The sequence below is a fragment of the Thermobia domestica genome, chromosome 10 (assembly GCF_964235325.1).
Source record: "Thermobia domestica chromosome 10, izTheDome1.hap1.1, whole genome shotgun sequence".
NCBI classification, from domain to species: Eukaryota; Metazoa; Arthropoda; class Insecta; order Zygentoma; family Lepismatidae; genus Thermobia; species Thermobia domestica.
Window position 1 is genome coordinate 188,109,963 of NC_137463.1, and position 27,435 is coordinate 188,137,397.

Here is a 27,435-nt window from a genome sequence, read left to right on the forward strand (position 1 = left end):
AAAGAAAATCAAACAACATGCAGATTAATTAATGTTATCGAGGTGTGTTCGAATTTTGTCTCCGTTTCCGAGGTAATGCAGTATAGCAACATTACAGTATATCACTACAAAAATTTACTATTAACTCAAAGTAAAAGTTCACACAGCTTAAGATAGTAAATAACATAAGTAGTAAGTTTACTTAACAGATGTACGTTTAGTATAACTGTCAAAATAAACCTAGATTCGGTTATAAGACAAATGTCATTCGAATCATTTAACTAACTTGTAGGATGATGCACTATTGGCATGAGTAGACGGATTGGTCTAACATCAATTGGACATATTTCGGAACAGTCCAGAAGTCTAGGATGTCAGAGACAATATACAAAAATTCACGAATACATTTCGTAGGTATATTATCACGCAACCAAGGAAGCAGCAAGCGCAATAGAGGGTTGTGTTGGTAATTTTACCTAGCGGAGCACTTAATAATGTCAGGTATCTAGTGAAACGAGATCCAGTGTCTTAACTGGAAAACTGTTGGAAGGAATTATACTAATTGACATTCATTACAGAAGATAGTGCCTGGTTACATGCATCTTAGGAAACTTTTTTTTGTGACAATTTTGTTGGGTGTGCTGGAATATCCAGATTATAGTCCAGGTTCAATCACTTATGATTCGTATTAGTTTATCTACTCCTGTTATGAAGCACATTAAAAACTCATATTTGGATTACACTAGCACAAGGACTTTTTTTAGCATGCATATATTGACAGTCGCAATAATGGGATCGCTCATTCCTACCTAGGTAGTTCAAGGCAAGTGCTTACACGAATGTAAGTCATAGACTCGAATCACCACCTACTTAATCAACTATTTTTGATATAAGTACTATTAATTACCAATAAAAGTGCCTCATAGGCAATTAGAATGATACTTGAATTAATATGTAGTTAAGAATCATAACGCTGGTAGCTGATATACTGAACACGTATCACCCATACGAGCACGTGCCATCTGACATGGGCCGCAGTTCCAGCAACTTTATTTTAGTTTAAATATCAAATAAATTAAGATTTAAACATTAAATAAATGCTTTGAATATGGGTATGTAATAAATGGCACTCACAGATATTTTGACAATAAAAACTATGGGTAAGTCAACCTATGAATGAAATAATGAAATATATTTCGGAGTCACAATTTGCCCGTAATCATAAAGAATACAGCCACCAAATCAACATTACCGAAGGCAAATGTTCACAAGGAAGTTGCGTTCATGCACGTGCAAATGTTGATCATTGCTTGGCATAATGCCTACAAATCCAAAGATTTGAACTACTAGTTTCCTTGTGTTACGAAACTGTTTTTTATTATGCAAAAGAAACAAATTACTATCCTTTATTCTTCTAGGAATTGGAGTTCCTTAACTAATTAAACGTTATTTTGAATATAAATATATTATAGATAATTATGGTAAGAAATTGAGATTCACTCTTAAAACGAATTCGAACACTCCTCGAGCAAATAGTGCGTAAAGAAGTACTCTAATAGTAGCAATGGTACTCTTCAACTAAGCTGTGATTAAAAAAAAAAAAAAATATGATTAGCAAATAACAACTACGGGCAAATAAATACACAAAAATTAATAACCAAAGAACATTAGTGATGAACATGCAAAGTTAATAGAAAATGACTGTCAAAAAAAGCATGCATTAAAAAGTGCACTACAAATTGAAAAAATGATATAGTCAGTAACTCGTCTTACCCAAGTAGACGGAGAAGTAATGAGATCCTAAAAGAAAAATAAGAATACATTCTTGATTATTAGAAGTAATTGATTAGAACAGAGATTGAAGCACAAGTAGTGTGTAATACATACATATAAACATACGATATATATTGAAGATAGCCACTCTATATTTTATTTTGATTATATATATATATATATATATATATATATATATATATATATATATATATATATATATATATATATCCCTGAATATCGAATATGTAATACAAAAAAATCACTCTTAGGTAATGCGTTTTTATAAAACAACTCTGATCAATTACATAAAACTGGCAACGACTCCCTTTCGATTTAACGATTATTATTTACTGCAGTTAAGTTGATCACATATCTGTAGAATTATGTAGGAATTGTTAAATGTTATAATTACCCCTTAAGTTGGCCACTTATAGGGTAGGCCGTGGCTATTTGGTGAAATTAAAAAAAAAAAAAGTTCACTATGTGTTGACACCTTGCACCAATGCATTAAACTGATTTTAATTATGACATGTTAGCTGGAAGGTGTGCGGACGCATATATTATGTATATATACGACAGAAGATCAATATATTATATATACATGTTAATATAGCGCTTGCCGTTGCCACTTTTATAGGTGACCCATTCTCATTTGCTACCGAATATATCGAGCTATTTCAATTTTTTTAAAAAAGGACGCTACAGACTAATGATTCTTAAATACCTATTGGAGAAATAATTCAAAAATGCTATATTAATGGTATACTGTCCGGAGTCTCTTTCAGACGCTATGGCCACATCGATTCTTTTACGGCAATTAACGCTGGTAGTTTTTGATACTAACCCCTGTACCAGCATCAATACAATCTGCGTACATGAACAGAAATAAACACAGTTCACTTGTTACCAGGGGCAATAAACACAAATTGCTGATGATGAGACTTTTCTAGGATCAACGTTAACAGATGGAGTTATTATGAACATCTACTACTACTGTGCGCCTACCGGCTTTAACTGCCGTCTCACGGACGGCAGAGATCCATTCATGTATTCAGTTATCATTAGTGAAGAGATGTCCCTATATACCGACCCGACATCATATTATTATGACCCGAAGGGCAAAAACAGCAGGATTGTATGGAAATCAAGTAATTTCGAACACTGAGAGAAAAGAGGGTGTTCCATCGTCTGGGAAAATATTGATGATCAATCACCAACTTTACTTACAAGAGTATGATCTAGCAATATAAGTTCTACCACATACTACAGTTACAGAATAGAAGCAGAAGTTGGTTCTCAGGAAATCTCAGGAAAAATACTACCAAGAAAAACCAGAACCTAATCGGAATGAACGAGGCATTATGACGGGATATTTGACAAATTGAAACATAAGTTGTGTACCACATCACCCCACAGCCATGCCTTGTCCCGTGCGACTTTTTTAATCTTCTCAATACTGAAAAACAAATTACGTGACCAACACTTCAAGAACTCCAAGACAATGTCAGGAGCTATTCACACAGGCCGTCACCACTGACATTTTAGCGCCAGCAAAATTTGTTTTAATGATTCTGAATTAGTACATCTACACACAGCCGCATGCAATTCTGTCGGTCACCAACAATCACATTTACCACCGTGTAGAAGAAAGTTTTATGTTCGCGAGTGGGTGAGTATTTGCTAAGAAAGAACGAAATCAATGTTAGCGGATCTGACAATTTCCATACATAATAAGATAATGTCGGATTTTCATTGATATTTGACCCTGGTATGATTGATAAAAGAAAAACCATTTTCTTTAATTTAACCGAGCTAACTTATCATGAAGTAACAACTGTATTGTAATTTTATTCAGAAGATTATATGTATATCGCGTGTTCTAAAAATGACACTCACGGACCACAAAGCACTATTCTACAGGAAAAAAATAAAGCAAAAGTGTTATATGGTGGTATACCCTCCGGGACCTCTTTCAGCCGCTATGGGGAATCAAAATTTCACAATGTGGCAAAATTGCAGATTAACTTGGAGCCATTAGCATTACTCGACGAATACAGCACTGTTGAGTCGATTGCTATTGCTACACTAATAAGTGATGCTTGTGTCAACCAATAATGAGGACTCGAAATGTATACAAATATTCAAATATATCTACTAATACAAATATAGTATATACTAATATAGTATATCAAATATATATTAATATTTCTATTAAACAGAATAGACATTCGGAAAGAATTGTTTGATATATTAGAGATTCCGTTTTTTAGACTTGAAAGCAATAAAGTAGTATATAAGAAAAAAACTGTTTGTTCGATTTTTAAGAAAATGTTTGTAATAATGATTTATTCATTGAGTTTAAACATCTGAAAAAATAGTAACTTATTTTACTATAGCTAACACACGTACCTTCAAAGCATGGGGTTTCCACAATGGCGATTGGTGCGCATTTCTGGTTTCTATTCAACATTAGAGACAATTGGAAAACTACTTGCATTAAAAGGATTTTTAACTTAAGTATTAAAAGGAGATGGATGTAAGTATTAATTGGAAGTATATATACACCTCAAACTCCAGAGGGTAGTAATTGCTACCTACAATGATGCCCTTGTCATAGTACTACACTTAAAAGCACGTAAGAAATTAACTATCTATATAACTATAAAATATTATGAATATTAAACATTTGATTTTAGCAATACTTTTATCCTGCTTGATCGAAAGCCAGGTATGGCATGGGATAAAAGACGAAACATTCTTCTGTGTTTTGGCACTGCCCGAATGACGTGACAACACCAGAAACTGGGCCACATATTTACATCTATACTGACGAAGATAATTCAAACCTTTCATGCTTAGGCCTAAGTAATCTGAATACGAGACGGCAACAGTCACCAAAGTGGATATAAGTTGATAATGTTAATACACAATAAAGAATGTCTATATAATAATTATGTTGCAGAGAGATTACTGTAATAAGCCACAAAAATATAAAAATCTGACATAGATGAGACTGTCAGGTAACATTATTACCATAAATCAGATTTTTTAATATATCAAAGCACAACACAGTCTACATATTGTACATATGTGATTCATAGGACACCGATTTTTAGCCTATAAGGAAAAGAGCTTTTAGGTTTGAGGAGGTTGTGGCTCGATGGTAAAATCTTTATGTCTGGTGCGCGGAGTCATGGTTCAATCCAATTTGCGTCAAGTGAGTTATGTGGTGGACAAACACCTTGTATTGTGTGTGTGTGTGTGTTCCCGGAATTTTCCCGTTTAATGCCACTTTCTTCACTCCATCATCTTGTTCAATATCAACATTGGCGTCTCCCTTAGCCTTAGAGCATAATCATATAACGTTAAACTTTTAAAATAATAATAATAATAATTAAATAAATAAATAAATAAATAAAAATAAAAAGATTTTAGGTTCCTGAAATAGTGACACTTTATAGTATTTAAACACTCACTAGCTGAAATATCGATTTTTCGCATGGGGATTGTATTTGGAAGTCAACGCCTGTGGAAGTATCACCATTCATCTCAGCGACCGCGAAAACTATGGATTTAATACTAATATCGATCATTTTGGATTATTTTTACATGTTTTGGTAAACCTCCTCCCGCAGGTGAACCCAGCTCGCATACAACGGTAGATGAATTTGTAAGTCATCGCTAATGGAAGTGTCACTCCCCCCCCCCCCCAACCGGTGAACCCCGGCCCGCAGCCGAATGTGGTGAATTTGGAAGTTAATGCGATCGGAGATACACCATTGATTTCAGCGACCGCGAAAACTATGAATTCGACACTAATATCGGTCATTTTCTACTACTTTACTTGTCCCGGTAAACGCCCCCCCCTCCTGGTTCGAAATTTGAAAAAAAAACTGTTCGTCTTGGTCTGGGGCTGGATCAAGGTACCCGTGACCCAAATTTGGTAACTCTCGGTCCCCAGGCCGCACACAAACACACTAACTATTTATTTTATTTATATTAGATAGATTAGATATATATATTACAGAATAGGCCCATCAGTAATTTGTATACGTTATCGCCTAAATTAGGCTATCTTCCAGAAACTTTTTCCGCAGGGGTGTGCGGAGACCACTTGGGACACACTTGGTGATTTTGATCTTACTGAATGTAATTTATCTAAGATCCGGGAAGGCAAGCAAGCCATTCTGAGCGTATACTTCAAAGAGCCATCGCTCATAATAATTGAAAAAAAAAAAAAAAAAAAAAAAAAAAAAAAAAAAAACTTTCTTCCAATGCGTAATATGCTTTGAAATACACTTGAAAACGCGCCAAAACAGCAGCTTAATCATTACTTCCGAGGGGTTATTATTATTATTATTATTATTATATTAAATTTGTACACAAAGTTTGGAAAGAAATAATAAAATATGCACACAACTAGTTATATTACTGATATTTAAATACAGTTGCTTCTGTATTGGTTATCCGTCTCTAGATGACGGTCACTATAGGAATCAAAGGGGAAGATTTATTAACCTTTGAAGCTGACAATTGTGGTAGGTTTTTTTTTTTTTTTTCGCTCGAAATTAGCAAACGTATCATTTTCCTACTTCTATCTTGGGCTAGCTATGTACATAAACATTTTAGAAGAGTAGTCATTATAATGATGTTTATCTCCATGATTACAAGAGTCTTCGATCGCAATCATGAACTCTCAGTTTTACGTTATGTCGTGTAGGTTAAAGATGACAATGAATGAAATGGTGGAATGAAGAAATAGAAGGAAAGGGAAAACCTCCCATTGAGGGAATGAGAACGAATTTTTTTCAGTATTTGAATTACATTTGGTGAATTTATGTCCATGTCCGTTCATAATAGCTTTAATCGGTCTATGGCCCTGATTAGCGTTCCTGACTTGGGCTCGAATTCCATTACTAACCGTCCTGATTGAGAATCCTTATTTTAAACCACAATTTTTAGATGCTTAATAATAATGATGATAATTACTCCAGATATTTACCTATTATTCTAAAAATGTTTCTGTCCACCAAGTAGCTTGTGTGTGGTTATGAAGTGTATATTTTAATATCTGAAAATTCTACATTTATCTAATAGGTTGAATTTAACCCAGGGCAGGGGGAGCAACTTTTTCCCTTGAGTTCTTGAAGTCCATACTTTTTAATCGATTGAATACTAATATAGTAATAGCAAGCCGAAACTCTTACCACGTTCGAGTATCTTGCTTTCCCGTGGCAAACTCTGAAATGACACTTTTGATTTGACCTTATCGTAATGTTAATTATAACAAACATGTCATCTTGTTTATAGTTTAAATTTTTATTCATAATTATTATGCTATCTTGAAATCAGCTGCGTCATTTCAGATTTTCACATGGGAGCAAGATTCTCTGCTGACAAAGAGTTTCCAAGATTTCCTTAGCATATCAATATAGATTTTTTTTTTAAAGTGTGTGTGTGTGTGTTCCTTAAACTCACGGGGGCAATTGCCACTGCACTCTCCAAATGACACCCCTCTTAAAATGACGTTCAAGTGATTAACAGTGGGCTTTCACTCTAGCAAAAGAGAAAACACCTGTGCCACTTTAAGAAAAGACTGCCTGGCAACCCTGATGTAACTCATGAGAATCACGTCTTACTTTATAGAAGTCTGGTGAAATTTGTTATTTTACGACCGACAGTTTTGTCGATGTGTGTGCAGAGCCCCTTAAAGAGGTGTAAGGCGATTCCTAAAGGCACCACCAAGAATAGCTTACGTGACGTGTTTGAAAACAGGAAGAAACATTAAGTGCACTGAAATAGGTGGGCAGTACTTCGAAAAAGATCATGCTAATTCAGAACTAGAATAATAAATTTTTGTGGAAAAAAAAAAAAAACGCCAGTTTCAATCTTTCTTGAATACCCCAAGCATATTGTGCATTTACTTTTCTTTCTTGAATAGCCCAAGTATATTATTCATAAATTTAATATGTAAACAATTCAGGTTTCTTCGCATCTATTTTAATAAGAAATATTTTTTCTATACAATAAAAGGTTAATAACAATTACGAAAGTAATAATTAATGTTATATATTAGGTTAGATAGTTCTTCCATGTATTCAACCAGTTAGCGCGGATTACTTAGAGACAAAGTAAATATAAGTTATATTAGTAATAACACACTAGCCATAATGGGGGTGTCTGAAAACTGTTTCGGACATCTTGATTGGCTAATCGTGTTCTATCATTTTTTCATTCGCCATTCCATTCTACATTAGACTGACAAATGGGTTGTCATTACTTATATATCTATACAACTTAAACCACTCTAACATGTAAGTGGGGATAAAATTTTCAAAGCTCATCCAGTATCTTGGACAAACAGAATCAAAATAACAATAATAATAAAATAAGACATACGAATTTCGATCTAAACAGCCAGCTCTAAATAGATAGCGTGATAAAACTCAAGTGCTAATCTGATACCGATCAACTAAAAGCAATCTGGCCACAGCCCATTACGGACTGTAACGTCAGGAAGTTTAAATTTTATTGGAGTATAATTAAAACAGTGAAGTATCGGTATATAATTATGTGGACATTTTTAAATGATTACAAAAAAAAATGTCTATCTACACAAAATAAACTTATGACTATGGACGTAAAATTATCAGCAAAACATCCGTCGCTTTATCAAATAAGTTGTTGACTTTTCGATAATATACTGCCCTATAAAAGTGCACAATGATTCCTTAAATTGGTTCTGAAAAACATGTTTAGATAAGAGCCCAACACCTGTTACCTCAATTAACAATTAACCCAACTGAAGTTAACGCAACATGACATGAAATAATACACAGATGAAAGACTTCCCTTAAACTATGAGTATAAACCTTAGTTTTCGTTATTGTTATTTTGTCGTAAACAAAAAACTCATTCCTATTGTAAATTACGAAGGTAATTTGAAAAGTTCTCGTTCTCGCCCATCGACGGCAGCACTAGCGGCTTTTTTCTTTTTCAGAATTGGTAAAAATTTTCTTAATCATCATTGTGAAATTGTAAGACCCTTGATTAAGTAGTTTCTATAATTGTAAGACGTTTGATTAAGTAGTTTCTATCAGCCAGCTGTGAAGCATTTGTGATGTCTTCCGTTTGGTTCAGTATCGTACTGTGATCAAGTTTTTTGTCAAACGTGGCTTAACACACACACTGACACACAAACAAACAAACAAAAGGAAAAATGCATGTAAAATTTATCAAACTATATAGGGATGCTTCTTTGCTTTCAACAATTAATAAATGAGCATCAGAATTTAAATACAGAAGTAAAAGTTTTGAAGATGACCCATGTGAACAAGTCTAAAAAGTGCAACAACACTAGAAATCACCAAACACGTGTACGATATAGTATTAAATGGCCAGGGTATTAAAAGAGCGTGAAACTGCACAGGCTGAAGGCATCTTGAAAGAACAGATAGAACATACTTTGAACGGAAAAAAAAAATGCGCACGCTGCGTCTGCTTATGACAGATTATATGCGCATTCGGATGAGAATTTGACAACAGTGTTCGGACCGCTTTAAGTAAAAGCAAAGCTGGTTTTCTGCGTTGATTGCTCACTGTGCACAAAACATGGATTCACAATTACACACCAGAATCTGAACAGCAATCTAAGCAGTACAGAAGGAAATCTGATGTTCAGCTCAAAAGAAGGCAAGATCAGTTCTACAGGAAAGTTCATGGCAGCGGTGTCTTGGGATGCAAAATGCTTTATTCAATGATTATCTTCTGCTAGGCTATTACTCCAATCTACTAACAAAACTAGAAAAAACAGTTCATGACAGAAAAGACTACGTTTATAGAAAATAAAATAATTTCCCAGCAAGAAAATGCATCTGTCGACAAGAGTGTTTCTGCAACAGCAAAAATCAGAAGATCTACATTATGAATAACATCCGTCCTACTTATTCAGATTTAGTTCCTCTGACTTCTATCTATTGCCAAAACTCAAAACAGTTCTCGCTGGTCAACATATTTCTTCGAATCAGACGGCGACAGCAGCTGTAGAGGAATATTTTGACTAACGGAGAACCACTATAGGGACAGGAAAATGACACTGGAGCATAGCTGGAATAACAGTATTAGTCCTAAGAGTGATTATGTTGAATAATAACAGCAAGTTTTAAATTTGAAGAATAACATCAAGTTTTAAAATCTAACTTCACATTTTCATTGGTAGTCTGCTAACTTCTCAGACCCTCCTCAAATTTTACCTGAAAGTACTTTATTATATATATTCCCCCACATACAATCCTACATGTATTTGTACAATTCGTGTGAACTCGAAGTCTCGCACGACATTCGAACACTTCGACCTCGTATGAACCACCTTCATCCCATTTCTTTTCTTCTACGTCAAGTATCCAAAAACGTTGAAACACATATTCAATTATTTTAAAGGAAAATTAGAATTTCATGCATCTAATCTGAGGAGATTCCGAGATATGAATATCTTACAATAGTAATAATTGCAATCTCTTACCCACCCTCTCGTGTCGCATTTTCGATAATCCTTCCTTGCGTTACAAATCCTGCGTGCTCTCCAAATTTCGAGTTTCTAGCTTACGTAGTTTGGCTTGACATCGAACAGTCTGTCAGAAAAGTTATGAAATTTTTGGTTTAAAGACCGACGCTTACGCTCTGTATCCAAAGCAATGATCCATGCAAGTGAATACTGATGGAAGAATTAGTGAAATGAGAGTACCCGAAGAAAACCAACGGGCACGACGTTAAGCAACACAGTCATATGGCTCGTGATTGATCAAGAGACTTTCCACATCAAAAGTGAGCATTCGACCACTGAGCCAGCGTGACTTCCTCTTTAAAAATTCTTTGTTTGAAGGATGTGAGCAAGAAAGCAAGTTATAAATTTTCAACAAAGTAATGAAAGAGAAAGCCATACCAGCCGAGTCTAACGTATAACCGTGGATGAAAAATATAAAGACAGAAAAAGTGCGTAAAAGTGTGATTCTTCTGCTTTATTTATGAGAAACGTTTCAATCACAGAAAAGATGGAAGTAACAATATGTATGTATGTCATTTATATATATACGTGGAAATAACTATACATCGAATAGGAGGATTAATGCAAATATAGTATATTTACGAAATGCAAAGGACCAACATACGAAGTACTCGTAATTAACGAAGCCTGGCCTCTATGCTCTAACTAACTTGGTTAATTGTGCAAGATCGCTGGAGACCATTGGAAAATGAAAAATAAATGCTGCTCATAACTGGTTATCGTCTGTTAGCAATGTTACAATTTGTTAAGAATTTTGCCATGAAATAACTGCGGTTGGTATACGATGGGGAAAAAGGAAAATTCAAATTAAACAAGTTGACGGAAATGTCCTGGAGAATAGTTTCTTATTAAACTGCTCTATTTTGTTTACAAAAAATATTTAATTACAACTAAAATATGTACGGAATATCACGGGAAGAAACCTACACATTTCATACACATGTTCCTCACATCAACGAAGTTTATAATATATTTTGTTGTAAGTTGTCTAACTACGAAGCTATGGAAAGATTAAAATTGTGAAGGCCAAATAATACATTATCTCGAAAAACTCATAGTTCCTGACTATGCATCTTGCAAAATAAACTTTCTTCTTGCTTCAATTTGATTTGATTTGATTTTAGCGTCCCGTTCAGCAGCGAGGCTATATAAAGCGTGTGCCTACAGTTTAACATGGGATCCGAACATGAGCTCCCAATGGGAATGGAACCGGGGCTCCCATTCAAAAGACGCGTACGTTAACCGCTTAGCCACGAGGGAGCTCTGTTTCTTGTTTCAATATAAACAATAGTTGTGGTAAGTTTGTCAGCTTGTTACAAGAATTAAATCAAATTTTCTTTTCAAAATTTTTGTAAAGAATAATACACAAGAAAGAAAAAAAAAACAACAACAATAACTCACTTTTCGTTTCAGCACTTGCCTGATATATACTTAATTCGTTCCATAAAGCTATTCGAAATTATTTTTCCCATTGAAATTAACGTAAATATAATTCATCTGTTTTACTCTCAGAAACAAGGTATTGTACTTATTTTTTTACTTATCTAAGCGTTTCTCTGTGATAAAACATATAGAATGAGAATATAAATATTTTTTCATAACAAAGAAGTAATACTAAATTAAACAAAACAATACGAGGAATAAAATCACAAAATGCAAAAATAAACGAAAAGTAATTTTCGAACGTTTCATTTGAAAATATGAAATCAAACGGGCAGATCACACTTTAATGACGTACTGTTGCTATATGTGATTTATATAAAATTGTTTTTCTATCTTAAAATGTCTTCCGAGGATATTCTATTTACGCATGTTGACTTCATCACCACGTTTTAAGCAAAGTCTAGTTTATTAAATTCTAGCAAAATTGAACATCTACTGGGACAAAAATTTCCGTATTATGTCTTTCGCATGAAGAGAAAGGAAGAAGGAAGAAAAATAGAGAGAGCTGTTACTTAATTTTCCATAAAAGACTATCAAACTGTCAACATTGCATTTCAAATATGAATTCAGTGAAGGATATAATTACGTTAGCACACTCACAAATAACAACATATGTTAGTTTCCGTAAAACAGACATTTTGTAAACACTTCATAAAATGTCTCATTCAAATTGAAATGTATCTAAGAGTGCTCCTTGTTAAATGTTTCCTAGTAGTACTTCAATAAACTGATTAATTTAATTGGGTCAACTACTGTATTTACCTGCATCTAATGCACTTACATTATCAACACAATTCTATTTTCGTAAGGAAGCACGGTGACTCAGTGGTAGAGCGCTTACCTGTGGCTCATGGGGTCCCCTGGTTCGATCCAAGCTCGCGTCAAGTGGGCTTTGTGGTAGATAAACACCGTACTCGTGGTTTTTTCTCGGGGTTCTCCCGCTTCCTCCCACTTTATTCATTCCACCATTGCATTCACTTCTCATCATTATCGTCTCCTTTAGCCCAGCCGGTATAACCGTGGGACGTAGAACTGAGAAATTTTATTTCTATTTTCGTATTTACTTCTTGATATTATCCAGTTTAATCGTGCTACTGTAGTCAGTCGGACCATTTTCGAAATAAAATTTACCAACTAGTGCATATGCTGCATAAAATAGTTTCAATTTATTGTATTTTCTGTGTATTTTAACTATCAGGAGTCTCATAACATGATTGCGTTTTCCTGGAATTTTGAAGACTCTAAATTTCTATCCAATGTTGGAACTTATGTCACTTCGATACATCCAAGAAACAGTAGTTGATGTGGATTAGGGAAAGAAAATATTTACGGTCATTTTATAGGCCATTCCCTTCTTTGCTGAACTAGAAAATACTAACAAAAATGAATTAACCGTCTTTGTAGCAAGTTTGCCCTTGCCATTAATTTTGACATAAACCTGTCTGATTGACCAAAAAGAAGGAAAAAGAAAAGAAGACCTTACAACCTGAAATCTATAAGAACAAAGCAAGATTGAATCTATACTTTCATCCCGTTCAGTACTTCCTTAGTGCTTAAACAACATTCAAGTAATTAAGACTCTTCGCTATGCTCGCCCCTACTCTTTAAAATTTTAGTGAATAAATTAAAGGCAATGAAGAATACCAAACATGTAGAAAGTGAGCCTGGTATATAAACAAAACAATTTTAAATAAACTAGTAACAGTTTCCAAACTTTTTCTTATAGAACAGTAATTTGGTTCCACAGATTATGACATTATAATTGTTGGACACCCGAACTAATACACCGTACGAAGGGCCTTAACAACAATTATTGGATTATATAATATCGTTTTTATATAACGATATTCATGCCTATTGTGCTATATGGTTGCGACACATGATCGCTTACTGTGAGGGAAGTAAGCAATCTGAAAGTATTTGAGAACAAGAGCATGAGACGAATATTTGGACCCAAGAGAAACGGGAATGGGAATGGCGAAAACATCATAACAAGGAACTACATAAGATATATCGTTTACCAAACATTGTCAGGGTCACGGGTGGTTACGTCATGTAGCCAGAATGGAAGAAAATAGGAACAGTTTCAAAGTTTTAACTGGAAATCCAATCGGAAAACGTCTATTAGGAAGACCTTGGCGCAGTTGGGAGGACAATATTAAGATGGATCTCGCAGAAATAGGAATATGAAGTAGAAACTGGATCCACTTGACTAAGGACAGAAGTCAATGTAGAGTTTTTTGTGAACGCGGCATTGAACTTTTAGGTTCCACAGGAAAAAGAGTTAATTGGTTAATTAATATCGTTTTGTAGGTACTATTAGGCTGTTTTTACATGTTTGATATCCTTCACTGCCTTTAAATTATTCACTAAAATTTTAAAATGTGGGGTGAGCTTAGCGAAGATTGCATTTTTTAATATTCTTCACAGTTTGGTAGCATATGTTTTTCCTTAACATAAAGACTTTTCAAAAAATGAACCGACTTAAAAAACAAAAGACAGATGATAATAATAAAGCGCTTAAACGCAGAAAATAATTTATTTCTATTATCTATAAAAAAAATTCTGAAGTCGGCCAAGCCGAACAAATTAACGCCTATTATAAAATTATTTCGATTGCAATTTTATGAGGCATCAGTATGTTTTCGTCTGACCCGACTACAAAAACTTTTTATTATAGATAACCGTGATAAATTATTTTCAGTTTTTAAGCATTTGATTATCATTATTGTCTGTTTCTTAGAGCTTTTATTATTTTTGCATTTTAGTGCATTTATTTGCATTTTGAAGTCAGTTTATATACGTACTTTATTTTTTTTCCTACTTTTTAGTGTGTTTTAAGTCAGTTATTTTTAAGTTATCGTTTTTTCATTTCCTTGTTACTCTAGTAGTTTAGTTAGATACCTAAACTAAAAGTAGGACTCTAATTTCCTATAAAATGAATCTCCAAACGAAACATGCGTGGCGTAATAATTATCACATTATTGATTTTTTATTATTATAGGCAAGAAATTTCATTGGGAAACTCATTACATTAGTGAAAACCGTATCAAAATACCACGTAGTGTAAAAAATAGTTGGCCTTTTACGAACGAGATGGCGTTACCGTCCCAAATCGCAAGGCGAGTCGCAGCGGGTCTGGCATAACGTCATTTGACAGCTAAATGTTCAGGCTAGTAGACGCGTAAGAAATATTGGAATTCTGTGAATCTGCAGTAAGGTACTGTGCCATTAAGATAAGTGAACCTTCTGCAAAACTGTGCTACATTTTGCAATTTTATTTCGATAAAGCTGCAATTGCTGTGTAGGCCCATGAAGAAATGTGTGCTTTTTATTAACAATAAATTATCAAAAGCAACAGCCAAAAACATGTTTTAGTCGATTTCGTTCTAGAAATTTTGGGCTCCAAGACACTTCACGCAGTGGGAGATTAAACACAGGTAAAGTGCATGATATCCTGACAAAAGCTGGGCAAGATTGTCATGTAAGCAGTCGTAACATCGCCACTGACTTAAATATTCATCACAAAACAGTGTTAAAGTTGGCTACTAAAGATTCTAAACCCCTTGGTTATGTGCAACCAACCTTACTTTGTTGATCATCTGGTTGCAGCATCTTTTAGGATATATTTTTCCTCAATGGGCGTTGCAAGAATTGGACTTCATAAAAATGATTATTTAATTATTAGTTTCTGAAATACTTTATACATAAGAAACTAATGTTAAAAATAAATTGAGAACCTCTTTTTTAAAAGTCGGTTAATAAAATACGAAAGAGTGAGATATGTATTATGTACTATACAATGTACTTTCTTGACACCATTACACATAATCACACAAACACATCTAGACTTTGGACTAAACCAGAAGTGTAACGTAATTATGTAATTCATGCAGATAACGAAAGCTCCTTATATTTCACTATAGAATAGAATCGGGCGCTTATGGGAAACGCGATATTAATCTTTAACAGTTGTGTATTTTCTCAAAATTACATACTTTCAACATCTAACTGATAAGATAAAACGAACCAATGAGATACTGGAATAATGTTACATTCAAAAGATAGCCACATTTTTTATTCATACACTTTCTGACATTGACATATAAAGTAACTTATAGCTTATCTTTAAGCACATGATCCTCGAACTGACATTATACTGATTGTAACGAGTTAATAACATTATTATACTTTATATTTTACTTATTTTGCTCATGAATTGCAACATTACAAGAAATCGTAAACTAAATTCAGAATCAATGCGTTCACAGTATAAGACTTAACTGCGTTATATAAAACAGATATTCAAAGAGAATGACGTAACTAATGGGAACGAAGTAAGAAGGGGGAGTCACAGCAAAAGATTGTCCATTTAAGTTTCGAAGATTAACTTTGATATTATTATGTTAAAATTCACTTTTCATGTTTCGTATTATTTCACACTTTTTCCTCAATATTGTCCTGTAGTCTTCTATACTTTCAGGCCAGTGCTTAAAAAGCCATTTAACATACCGCAAACACTCTCTATAAAGACTGGAAAGCAAACGCGACTTTGTCTAATTGCATCACGCAATAACTACGGTACTGAACCAATTAAAATAACACTTGGCATGACTATCAACTTTAAGCCTCCCATAAATATTACAATTTAAATTGATTAAAATGAGGCAGCAAAGGTTATGCAAAAATTGAGTAGTGCCATGTAAATATAATAGAAAATGGCCAATTTTAGGTCTAATCCATATTACTAATGACCAATATTTGTTTTCGGGATGGCTGAGATGAATAGTGACACCTCCAATATTGGCAATAACAACAACAACAATAATAATAATAATAATAATAATAATAATAATAATAATAATAATAATAATATTTTTATTATTATTATTTTCGTTTTACACTACGCGAATTTAATACTTGAAGTAGTACCATCAATAAATACAGGCTGCAATAAAGGAATAAGATAGAATTTGTTCCTCTGAAAGTTGTGCTCATTTTTATTACTTACAATGTGTTCCGTTTCCATACTTATGAATCACCCTGTTTCATGCATTGTGCTCTACCAACTCTGCAGATATCTTCCTAGATCTTCAGTTACAAATCTACTACTCTTAATACTCAGAACGTCACTGTTGGTCATCATCCATCATCCGTATATGATTATGTAACCATACACAACGGGCATGCAAGTGTCCGCCATTTTGTATTTGTTTAAGATATCGACTAAATACACACGAATTATTGTTATCGAGTTGGAACCCTATCGATTCATATCCATTTAGATCAAGCTTACATTCGCAGATTATCCGAGAATCCCTATGATCCTTTGGGGAATCCCTTGCGCGTGCATTGTAGGATTCTGCCACATGCATATTTCAATAGAGCAGGTATGACTATTCCCCCCCCCCCCCGTGCTCTATGTGTTGGATAGTCTTCGCAATATTGGCGTCCAAAATGCATTTGCCCACACTTTCGGTACCTTGTAGGTCCAAAACTGTCCGATTATAGAAAGTTCAAGAGGACTTTTTCACTATAGAAATAAGCAATGGTAAATTTTCATCATTTCTGGTTTGAATGGAGGCATAAAGGTCAAGATGAAACTAGTTCTTCAGACGCTGAATCTGTATCAGAAAGCCATTTATCATTCTCTCTTAATGATTTCGCTGTATGGAGTTCCATATTGAAACCGATAGCTATAGGAATATTTGGGGCGGTAGCTCGGTAGTACAGCGCTCACCTCTGGTTTTAGGGGGTCTCTGATTCAATCCCAGAGAAGCAAGTTTATGGTGGACAATATTGTATCAATGAGATTTTTTTTTCTTTTAGATATTTCCATTTCTCCTGCTTTTTCATTCCGCTAACTCTTTGATCACTTATCTATATCAATCATCCATTCCTTTAGCCTGAAGAGCATAACCATAAGACGTTAAACAAGAAATTTAATCTCATTCGTAATGGATTTTTACCATTTTCGGCTTGAACAGAGGGTGAAGAGGGAGATGGAACCTATCCATGGGACGCTAAATCGACTCCAAAAAACAGTTTCTCATTGTCTCTCGTCGTTTTTGCTCTGATACTTGTCCGCACACGCACTGACATAAACGCCCTAAGGCTTTTCTTTCTTATACAAAGTATACGCTGGAAGTCTAAAATGATACAATAAATTGAAAATTATATGAATACCCTTTAAGATTAAACAAAGGTATCAATCTGTATTCAGAGAAACTACACTATTTATTTGTTCAAAATTTGACAATGGTATATACTGTAGAATTTCTACCTGTAATTAATGAAAGAAAATTCTAAAGTTCGCCATGAAGATGTCACTTAGAGTTTACGTATAGTTTAGGTGTATTTGGTGTACTGAGTGTAGCTGCTATTATCTCCTGCTCTTTTTATTTAATCTCTTGATTAGCTTATCCTCATTCACATCTAAAGCACCGTCATTTACACTTCAAAAGTGAGATTGAATGGAATGCAAACTAGCAACAGATATACCACAGCTGGTTAGTAACCTTGATTCTTTTTTCTTACTGTAGCGTTAACAGATATGATGACAAAAAGCGTGCTACTTTAGATAATCGTATGAGTGTACGGCATTCATGTTTTGTCGTATAACTCATGGTATCACTCTTTAAAATGCACATTATCACGTTCACGTCATAAAATATCCGTCATCATCATCAAAAAAGACAATTTTCAATATTGACGTTATACTACATTCATTTTTATATTCTCTCTCTCTCTTACAATCATGGACTTACCATATATTCTTATCTCTAAAATAATTGTGGTAGGCTAATTGTAATTCAATTGTGCTTTCATATCCACGAGAAAATACTCTTAAAGACTGTGTCCAACTGTTAAAGCTTGGGGAAAAAAATGAACGCATTACAAAATGCCATAACTTAAACTGAAAAGAAATTAAGCATACATCTCGCCCACTTAGGTTTCAGCTACTCTAGCGTTTGTCTTGAGGCCACAAAAATGTTACTTATTAAAATTCCATTTCCATCTGCACCATTTCTTTAGTTCACATTTTCAGTCGGTAGTAAAAACTTAATCCAAATACAATCACCAGCCAGAACATTACAACTACCTACTTAACTTCCGGTATGTCCACCTTTGGCTCATGGGACACTAGCAATGCGGTTTGACATTGAAACAATGAGGCCTTGATAGATGACTGGAGACAAGACGCACCAGGCACAAACATGTCACTCACTTCCTGTAAATTCCGCGGAGGGGGTGATAAGCTCGAATCTCAAATTTAATTACATCCCAAAGGTGTTCAACTGCGTTACTGTGTTAAGATCGGGTGAGTGTGGGGCCATTGCAGCAATTGAAATTCACTACTGTGTTCCTCGAACCAATGCAGCACAAAGTTTGCCTTGCGACAAGGAGTGTTGTCCTGCTTAAAAATAACATTACCAGCTGGAAACATGGCGGAAATGAATGGGTGTACATGACCAGGAATGACCTGCCCACGCTAGTAAATGTCATGGTGTCCCTCAATAAGTACTACTGGCCTCATAAATGTCTACGTGAAGGTTCACCAAATCATAATGAAGCCACCACTGGCCTGTTGTCATCCTAATGTGCACGTCTCGAGGAGTTGCTCTCCTGAAAGACGACGGATTCTGACCCGGTTATCGATACGATGAAGCAAGTATCGTGGTTCATCGGACCATGTAGCGTTGTGTCATTGCTCAGCGGTCCAATTCCGATGGACACGTGCGAACTCCGGTCCTAACAGACGATGTTGTGCGGTTAACATTGATGCACGCGCGGGATCTCGGCTGCGGAGTCCCAAATCTAACTGTATGGTGAACTGTGTATTCAGACATACTCATCCTTTATGCACTGTTAATTGTGCCACTGTCTGCACCTTAATAGCTATTACCAACCTCGACAGTTTACAACGTCCGACGTTTTTAATATCATATGGCCCTGACCCATGCTATGTCATGTTATTTGGAGCTGGTTTCCCCGTCTTTTCACCACCTTTGGGTGACATTATCCACTGCAGCTCGCAAACACCCGACAAGTCGTGTTTTTCGGATCCTCGTTCCCAGTCGTCTGGCTTCTTGATATATCGTCGGCCTTCCTCTTTCTACGCACAAGCATTATACTGACTGATCAAGTGAAATCCCTGTCTCCGTCTAGCGAGCGGTGCTGATGTGCCTCATGCCTCTTATGTCAGCCTGAGGACTTCTTTCAAAAAGTAGCGGCTGATCATAATGTCTTGGCTGGCCAGTGTATTTAAAAAAACTATATACTTACAAAGTTACTGTTATATTAACGATGCCAACCACATAATCTTGGTGCAACATGTATGGTTATCACCAATGTATTGGGTGCGATAATAATCCCGGATTACCATCCCCGCTAGTTACGTAGTTAATGCATGCATGACTTTTGGTGCACGAAGTCCCGGGTTCGATTCGCTATGCAAAACCTTGAAATTTAAATGCAATACGCTGGTCCAGATTTCACCAAAGACTGTAGGTCAATGTCTTATATAGCCTCAATGCTGAAAAAGGACGGTAAACTCCAACCAACCGCCCAAATAATCCCGGATTGTACGCAAGTGTATAGCCCTGAAAAGAAATTAAATATCTTCACATAAAAGTATACAATAAAAATAACAAATTCACAGAGTATCAAGCTGGTTTGAGACAATCGAGTTGTTTCAGTACTCCTAGTACCAGGCAAAAATATTCATCTAGTTGTAAAAGCACGTAAGCAGGGGAAAAAAGGGATGATACCAAGAACGAGATAGTCCTTTGTAATTCAAGACAAAACAGACGCAATCTCGAAAACCTCGATCTGTATATTAACGAAAGTGGCTGAAAAAAACTTTTACTGGAAATTCATTTCGTTAAGTTAAATGCAAGACAGTTTGTTTCAATTCTTATACAGGGTGTCCCACTCGTAAGAGGCCCCGGGAAAAGTGTTATACAAAAACCTTAATAAAAGTGTGTATGAAACCAAATTTGTATATGACATATCTTTATGGTTGAGAAATAAAGGTACATTACAGCAGGTGCTGAAAGCGACTTCCCCCTACCTGTGTACACAGTTCAACACGGCGCTGCATGTTCGTGAATGTTGTTGCCAGAGTATCGGGCGTGACTACCTGGATTTCACGGTGACTGTTCTCACGTAACTCGTCGGTGGTGCGTGGTTTGTTCTTGTACATATTACCTTTAAGGTGACCCTACAGAAAGGTCAGGCGTAAAATCATGTGACCTTGGGGGTCATAATCCTTTGGAAATCACTCTGTCAGGGAAAAATGATTGCACTGCAGCCATGCTTGCTTCAGACGTGTGGCATGTTGTCTCATCTTGCTGGTGCCAGCCAAGTGTCAGTTCCTCGTCATCCAACTGGGTTTACAAATTCATCGAACAATACCTGGTACACTTCACCAGTGACAGTCGTGAAAAAAAAAAAGTATGATGATGCACTGCTGTGATAATGCACAGAACACGCCTACCTTCTGCGAATAAAGGGTTCCATGACTGCATACTGGTTGTCACTACTCCATAAACGTATGTTATGTGAGTTCACATTTCCTGATGTGTCTTAAAGGAACCACTTATCCCTGTTTCACAAGAAACGCACGCTCTTCCACAGAATATCAATACACGAACAGTAAACCAGGCTACACTGAAATACGACACACACATCTCATTCACACGCGGAATCTCATTGTTGCCACGTTTCAGATTTACAATACTGCCACGTCGACAAGTTATGTGAGAACATCCGCCGTGAAATCTAGGTGGTCACGTCCATATACAAATTTGGTTTCATACCCACTTTTATTAAGATTTTTATAACACTTTTCCCGGGGCCTCTTACGAGTGGGACACCCTGTATATCTCGAGCTACCTCGTGCCTAAACGGTTCCCGTGCGTGCCTTTGGCGTGGGAGACCCGAGTTCAATTCAAAGTGGGAACTCACGTGGTTTAGATCCCACGTTAAGCTGTATGTCCACGTTTCAAATGCCCTCGCTGCTGTAAGGGACACTAAAATCAAAATCTCATAAATCTCACTTAAAGTAACAAACAAATATACTGCACAATTAAAGTCGCGAATTTTCATAGAGCTTTCCTTATCAAAGCATCTTAACTACGTTACTGGTTAAAATCAGGCTAAAACAAAACAAACTCGATGAGAATTTAGACAAATTCGAAGCTAAAATTGTATTTTAAAAAATATATACGTAGTGGAACATGTAAATGAAGTAAATGGACACAAATGATCCTCTTGTCAAAACAAAGCTAATAATCAGTTACACCCAAGTTCTTCAATAGTCCTCCTATTTCTTCCATTTTTAACTTACATTGCCCCACCCTTTCTCATTTCAACAGCAGTGTCATGGATTATATATCTATAAAAACAAGTCAAGGTAAAATCAACGGCGGAGATGAAAGCGGACCAAAAGCCATCCACGTTTTGGTCTGCTTTGTTGAATCAAAATTGAAGCAGACACAATACAAATGACTCTATAATAAGAAAAGGTCACCATATTGAAAAGATGTCCTTGGTTTGCAATATTAAGCAGAGACCAAGCTTCCCCCGTTAATGTCTTTTGCCGTTTCGTTTGTAGTCTAAGCACTTGAAGAACGCTGAATCATTATTAGATAATCACAATTGATTTCAAAAACCAAACCAGGAAGTCAGATGCTAAAACCAGGCAAAATACCACGCAGTGTGAAAATTTATCTCGAACATTTTGCGAACTGTCCATATGATTATACAATATTTTTATCAACATATTTCATGTTTAAAAAATACATGAGTAAGACAATATAAATGCTTATTAATTTCTTAAGGTAACATACAAGAACTGCGACGAGAAGAGATCCAATTTTTAAATGGGAATTCAATGAATCAACGTACATTCATATTCAAAGGATACCCTGGTTTCTTACTTATCATATATTTTCCATTATTAGATAACGTAATATTAAGTCACCTAAAAAGAAAATTAACTTACGTTGGTTATATTCAGTACTTTCTTCTGGTGGTACACAAAACCGCTTTTTCTCAAGTCCTGAAAATGCGATTTTTCTAGCCAATATCTATATTCCTGAAAGGAATTTTACAGTTTAAATCGATTAGGAACTTGAACAACATATCAAATGCATTTAAAGTGTTATAACAATCAACAACTTGCAGCACCTGCTCATTTCTTCCATTTGATTTTGATGCTTGCCTTCCCAGCCGTTAAACTTCCTTTAAAACGAAAAAGCAGTTCGCAATATCCATGAGTGTTTTCAGGAAAATAAACTCCTGAACATATTATTTCGTCTAGATCGGACTTCGAACACAATTACAATTATCTTGCGTCGAATGTGAAAGGGGGTTCTCTCACATGAACCTTATATTAGTAGATTCATCTGAGTTATTTCTGCTTGTTCAGATAAATTGTGCACTAGGTTCGCTTCTCATACAGTTTCACCCTAGCAAAGTGGACTCATAGCTGCTCCGATGTTGTCACTCTGCGGTTGATACCAAAGGCAAGAAAGGATGTGTTAAAAGTATGGAAGTTGTAATAATATATTCATAGCTAGGAAGATCAACTTTTCCTTTCCTCACCCCCCCAAAAAAAAAACACTTATTATATCTCTGTTTAAAATAACGAAAAGATCTTATTACAATCTTCGAGCACATATTTATCGAACATGTCTGTAGTAGGTTAAGTTAGATTAGGTTAATTACAATAGCAGGACTTTTTCTCACAACAGAGTTGGACGTAAACTTGACTGTTTTCATGTTATACATAACTAGATGAAACGGCCGTTCTTCGCACGGGGAAAGTAGGTTTATGGAAACTAACGTCCTCACTCCCTTTGGATATGGATTTCAATGAAAGTGTAGTGATAAAACTGATACAATATTCTATTTTTGGTATAAATTCAGAGCCCTTCTATTCACTTAGGATGAACCCTTTTATCAAAGAAACAAAAAACAATTTGGGGTAAATACCGTACTATGTTTTAAAATTCATTTCAAATGGTTCAGTCATTTTCCTGATGCGATCACAAACACACAACGTAGATATCAATCTGGTGAAAATAATTATAGTTATTGTCACGTCCCCAGCCCCGTTCCCCTTAAAAGCAGAATTTTCGAAAATGCCGAAATACCTGGCCACTTACAGAGCGATTATAGTGTGTATAACTTTCATCTTCCTAGTTTGCGGGGATAATAAAATACGTTTTGGGGGTGAAATTTTGACCCCAGTCTTCGCTTTGGATACACACGTGAATCAAAATGAGATTGCAAAATCCTAGCTCAAGATAGGTACTAATTATGTTTTAAAATTCATTTTAAGTTGTTCTGCCGTTTTGCTGTGATGCGATCACCAACCGCTCTCAATGTGGCGAAAAAATATAGAAAATTCTCCCTCCCTCTTTAAACGAAAATTTTCAAACCTGCTGGGAGTCCCCCCTTGCGAAATACTCTGTTTTTGGAATAAGTTTTGAACCCTTTACTCAAAGTAATAAGATAAAAGCCTTGCTCGATATGGGCACTAATTACGTTCTAATTCATTTCAAACTGTTCGATCATTTCCCCGTGATCCAATTGCAAACAACAGGCAACGTCGCACTCAACGTCAAGAAAGAAATTATAGAAAACACACACACACAAACTTAAAACAAAAATTTTCAAAAAGACTGGAATACCTATTTTCTTACTTTGTTTTAGCTGCTGGGATAGGCACCCGCTTATATTTCATAAAACGTTTATAGCAAGTTTCATCTTTCATACTTGACAGGCTCGTTAGATACTAAACCTTTCACATAATTATGACCAGGGTTAGGATTTTTAGGTGCACACTTTTTCTTTGTACGGTAAATTAGAGTTCTCTGAAAGAAACCAATGCGTGAGATGTCTGAAATTGAGAATGGGGGTCATTTTCCAGCACCTTTTCCCCTTTTTTGTAGCCTTTATCCCTTTTTTCTCCACTCTGTTCAAATCCCCTTTCCTCCCCAAATATATATATATATATATATATATATATATATATATATATATATATATATATATATATATATATATATATATATATATATATATATATATAACTTCTCGTCATCTTGCCGTGAACGTGGAATTATTGCGCCTGTTTCCTTTCAGTGAACGCCGGACTGAAAGAAATACAAATACAGCACAACTGCAACAATGGAGAACATTAGTTCATTGGGTTCTTTTAATTTATTTTGAATCAGTAGCAGTGTATTTATACATTCTAATTGTTGACAAGTCAGAGCTGAGTTTTAGCTAGCTTGAAATTTAAATCTAGTAATAGGGAATAAAAATTAACTTAAACCTTTTTCCAGTACGTTTCTGTTGTTGAATCAAAGTTGTTTGTTGCTTAACAAGTTCAGCATAAGAATTCCCCATGCCGAAGGTGTCCAAATTTAGATATTTGGCCCTGTCTCAGGAGTTCAAGCAGGATTTCATCGAGACTGATGGGAGCATTATTCGATGCACTGTTTGTGATTCAGGAATCACATTGGATGAAAAACCAACGAGGTCGTATCCTGCAACACATTTCTAGTTCAAAGCATCAAAAGAATAAGTCTCTTCAAACTAACAAATTCTGACAGCCGCTATTAAGAAACGCCTTTGAGCAGTGTTCTTCAAAGGTCCAAAATCTAAAGAAATTTAGCATTGATTTGTGGCAGATTTAACTCAAGCAGGAATTCCACTCAATAAGGTGAGCCATCCGGCCTTGAAAGGATTTCTTGAAAAGTATACACGAACGTCAGTTCCCGATGAGAGTACTTAAAAAAAAAATGAACTTGTTTACTTGTTTATCAAGAAACCATACGAAGAATCAAGGAGAAAGTGTCGGATTTCAATGTGGGAATCATGCTGGATGAAACTACAGATTCAATGGATCGATATATTTTGAGCATTCTGGTCTTTTCCCTCGCAGCACAGTGCGTCGACAATGGACAAAAATGAGAAAAGAAACAGTTTTCTTCGGACTTGCAAATAGCACGGAATGAAGCACAAATGATTCACAAGACAGAAACCCCTAGCCACAAACTGATGACAACCCGTCATCCTACAGAGGGCGTGCGCAAAGTTACCACATTAGACCGACCCGAGTCGAGATGACACTCTCACAGATAACAATTCGCATGTACAACTACTATATTAGACCGACGTGAGTCATTATCTCCACAGCGATTGCATTGGTGTTTCAAACCAAAGCGAAAGGTGAGACCTTTTGTTACTAGTGGGCAGTTATAGCACAGGTACGTTCTTTCCTTTACGAAGAACGATTGGTAACCATTTTTTACTGGTATATTTGGAATATCTCAAAAAAGCCTAAACATGTCTTGAGATCTCTGCAGGAATATCTTCCTTTAATGATTTCCTTTGGAATCAGCAATAGTGTGTGTACAAGTGTCCGCAATATTGATTGTAATTAGTGAAATTGCGAAGGAAGACGCCATGAAAAACAAAGAGATTTTTGAAAGATGGAGAACAACCACCAGTGCTAGTCGGAAGAAAGCGGAAACTATGCAGACTATTTGTAGTCGTTATAAAGTTGAAGACGCCACGGAAGATGTGTACAACAGTTTAGAGAAATTTAGTAAGTTATTAATATGACCTTGAGTAAAAAAAAAATGGAGGATGTCGCAACAGAGTTTGGTCGGTTTTCCTAGCTAGAAATAAAGAATGGTTTGATCGTACATGTACATTTCCGGACTATATCTCAACAGTGATAACTGCTCGGTATCAGTAACGTGAAGACCGATGTAGCTTGCTCTATTCGAAGTAGAATCAGTAAACAGTTCGGAGAGTGTTCAGTAAAAACAAAGAAGAGGCGCTTAGATCTTGTAGCGACTAAATCGGCAGAGGAGCTTGCCTTTGTTGCCAAAGAAGCAGCAGCGAAATTAAATACACCAAGAAATGACGAATAGTCCAAAGGATTGTCGGTTATGCGGAAGAAGCTTTAGAAGCTCTCCACAAAGTCTTCCGTCACACTAGGCTACATCTTATACGGAAAAGGTCTCTCTTCAATAATATTTAGACTTGATGAAGCATATGCTTATTCTATCTGACCCTATTGTCTCCTCCAAGATACAGGTTCACGCAAAGAAAAGGAGGACAGATACGGATCTGGAAAGTTATTTCAAAATTGATGCTATCCAGCTTCATAAATTCTATAGCTATGGAATTTGATAACTTAGGCAGTGATGGTACTGACTGATCTAAAAAAAATTAAACTATTTCAGTCATTTCATGCACTGTTCTTCATTATATTTTGTGTTCTGTAGTTTTGAGTCGTATGGGTTCGTGTTTACGAGTGCCGTAAACAGTAAGGGCCTTATGCAGAGTCGTTTTGACGTATGTTTAGCGTCATGCTAAAAGCCTGACTACTGCAGGAAACATATGTTAGTCGAACTCTTTAGTATGGGACACGTCAGAACTACTCTGCATAAGGCTTTAAATGTCTAACGTAGTTTTTTTACGTCCCTGACCGGGATATTATTTTCTATATAAGTACAGTTGTCAAGTTCGATAACTTCAAGAACAACTTTGCTTCAGTCTAAGTGAGCAAAGAACGCCTTGCGACACAACAAACATGTGATAAAAGCTTCAGTATGATTTGTTTTATTTTTGTCCATTACTCCCAT

At 35.6% G+C, this 27,435-nt stretch overlaps 1 protein-coding gene across 5 annotated transcripts in view; it reads right to left on the minus strand.

Annotated features, from left to right (window-relative positions):
• Papss (3'-phosphoadenosine 5'-phosphosulfate synthase) overlaps positions 1-27,435 on the minus strand; it is a 202,423-nt gene that overhangs the window by 74,698 nt on the left and 100,290 nt on the right. For 3 of the 5 annotated variants that reach the window (XM_081728854.1, XM_081728852.1, XM_081728853.1), the window contains one exon: positions 1,753-1,779. The exons of the other annotated variants lie outside the window; for them this stretch is intronic. In XM_081728854.1, the coding sequence (XP_081584980.1) occupies positions 1,753-1,779 (27 nt within the window). The remainder of the gene's footprint in view (positions 1-1,752; positions 1,780-27,435) is intronic. 5 annotated transcript variants of the gene reach the window in all.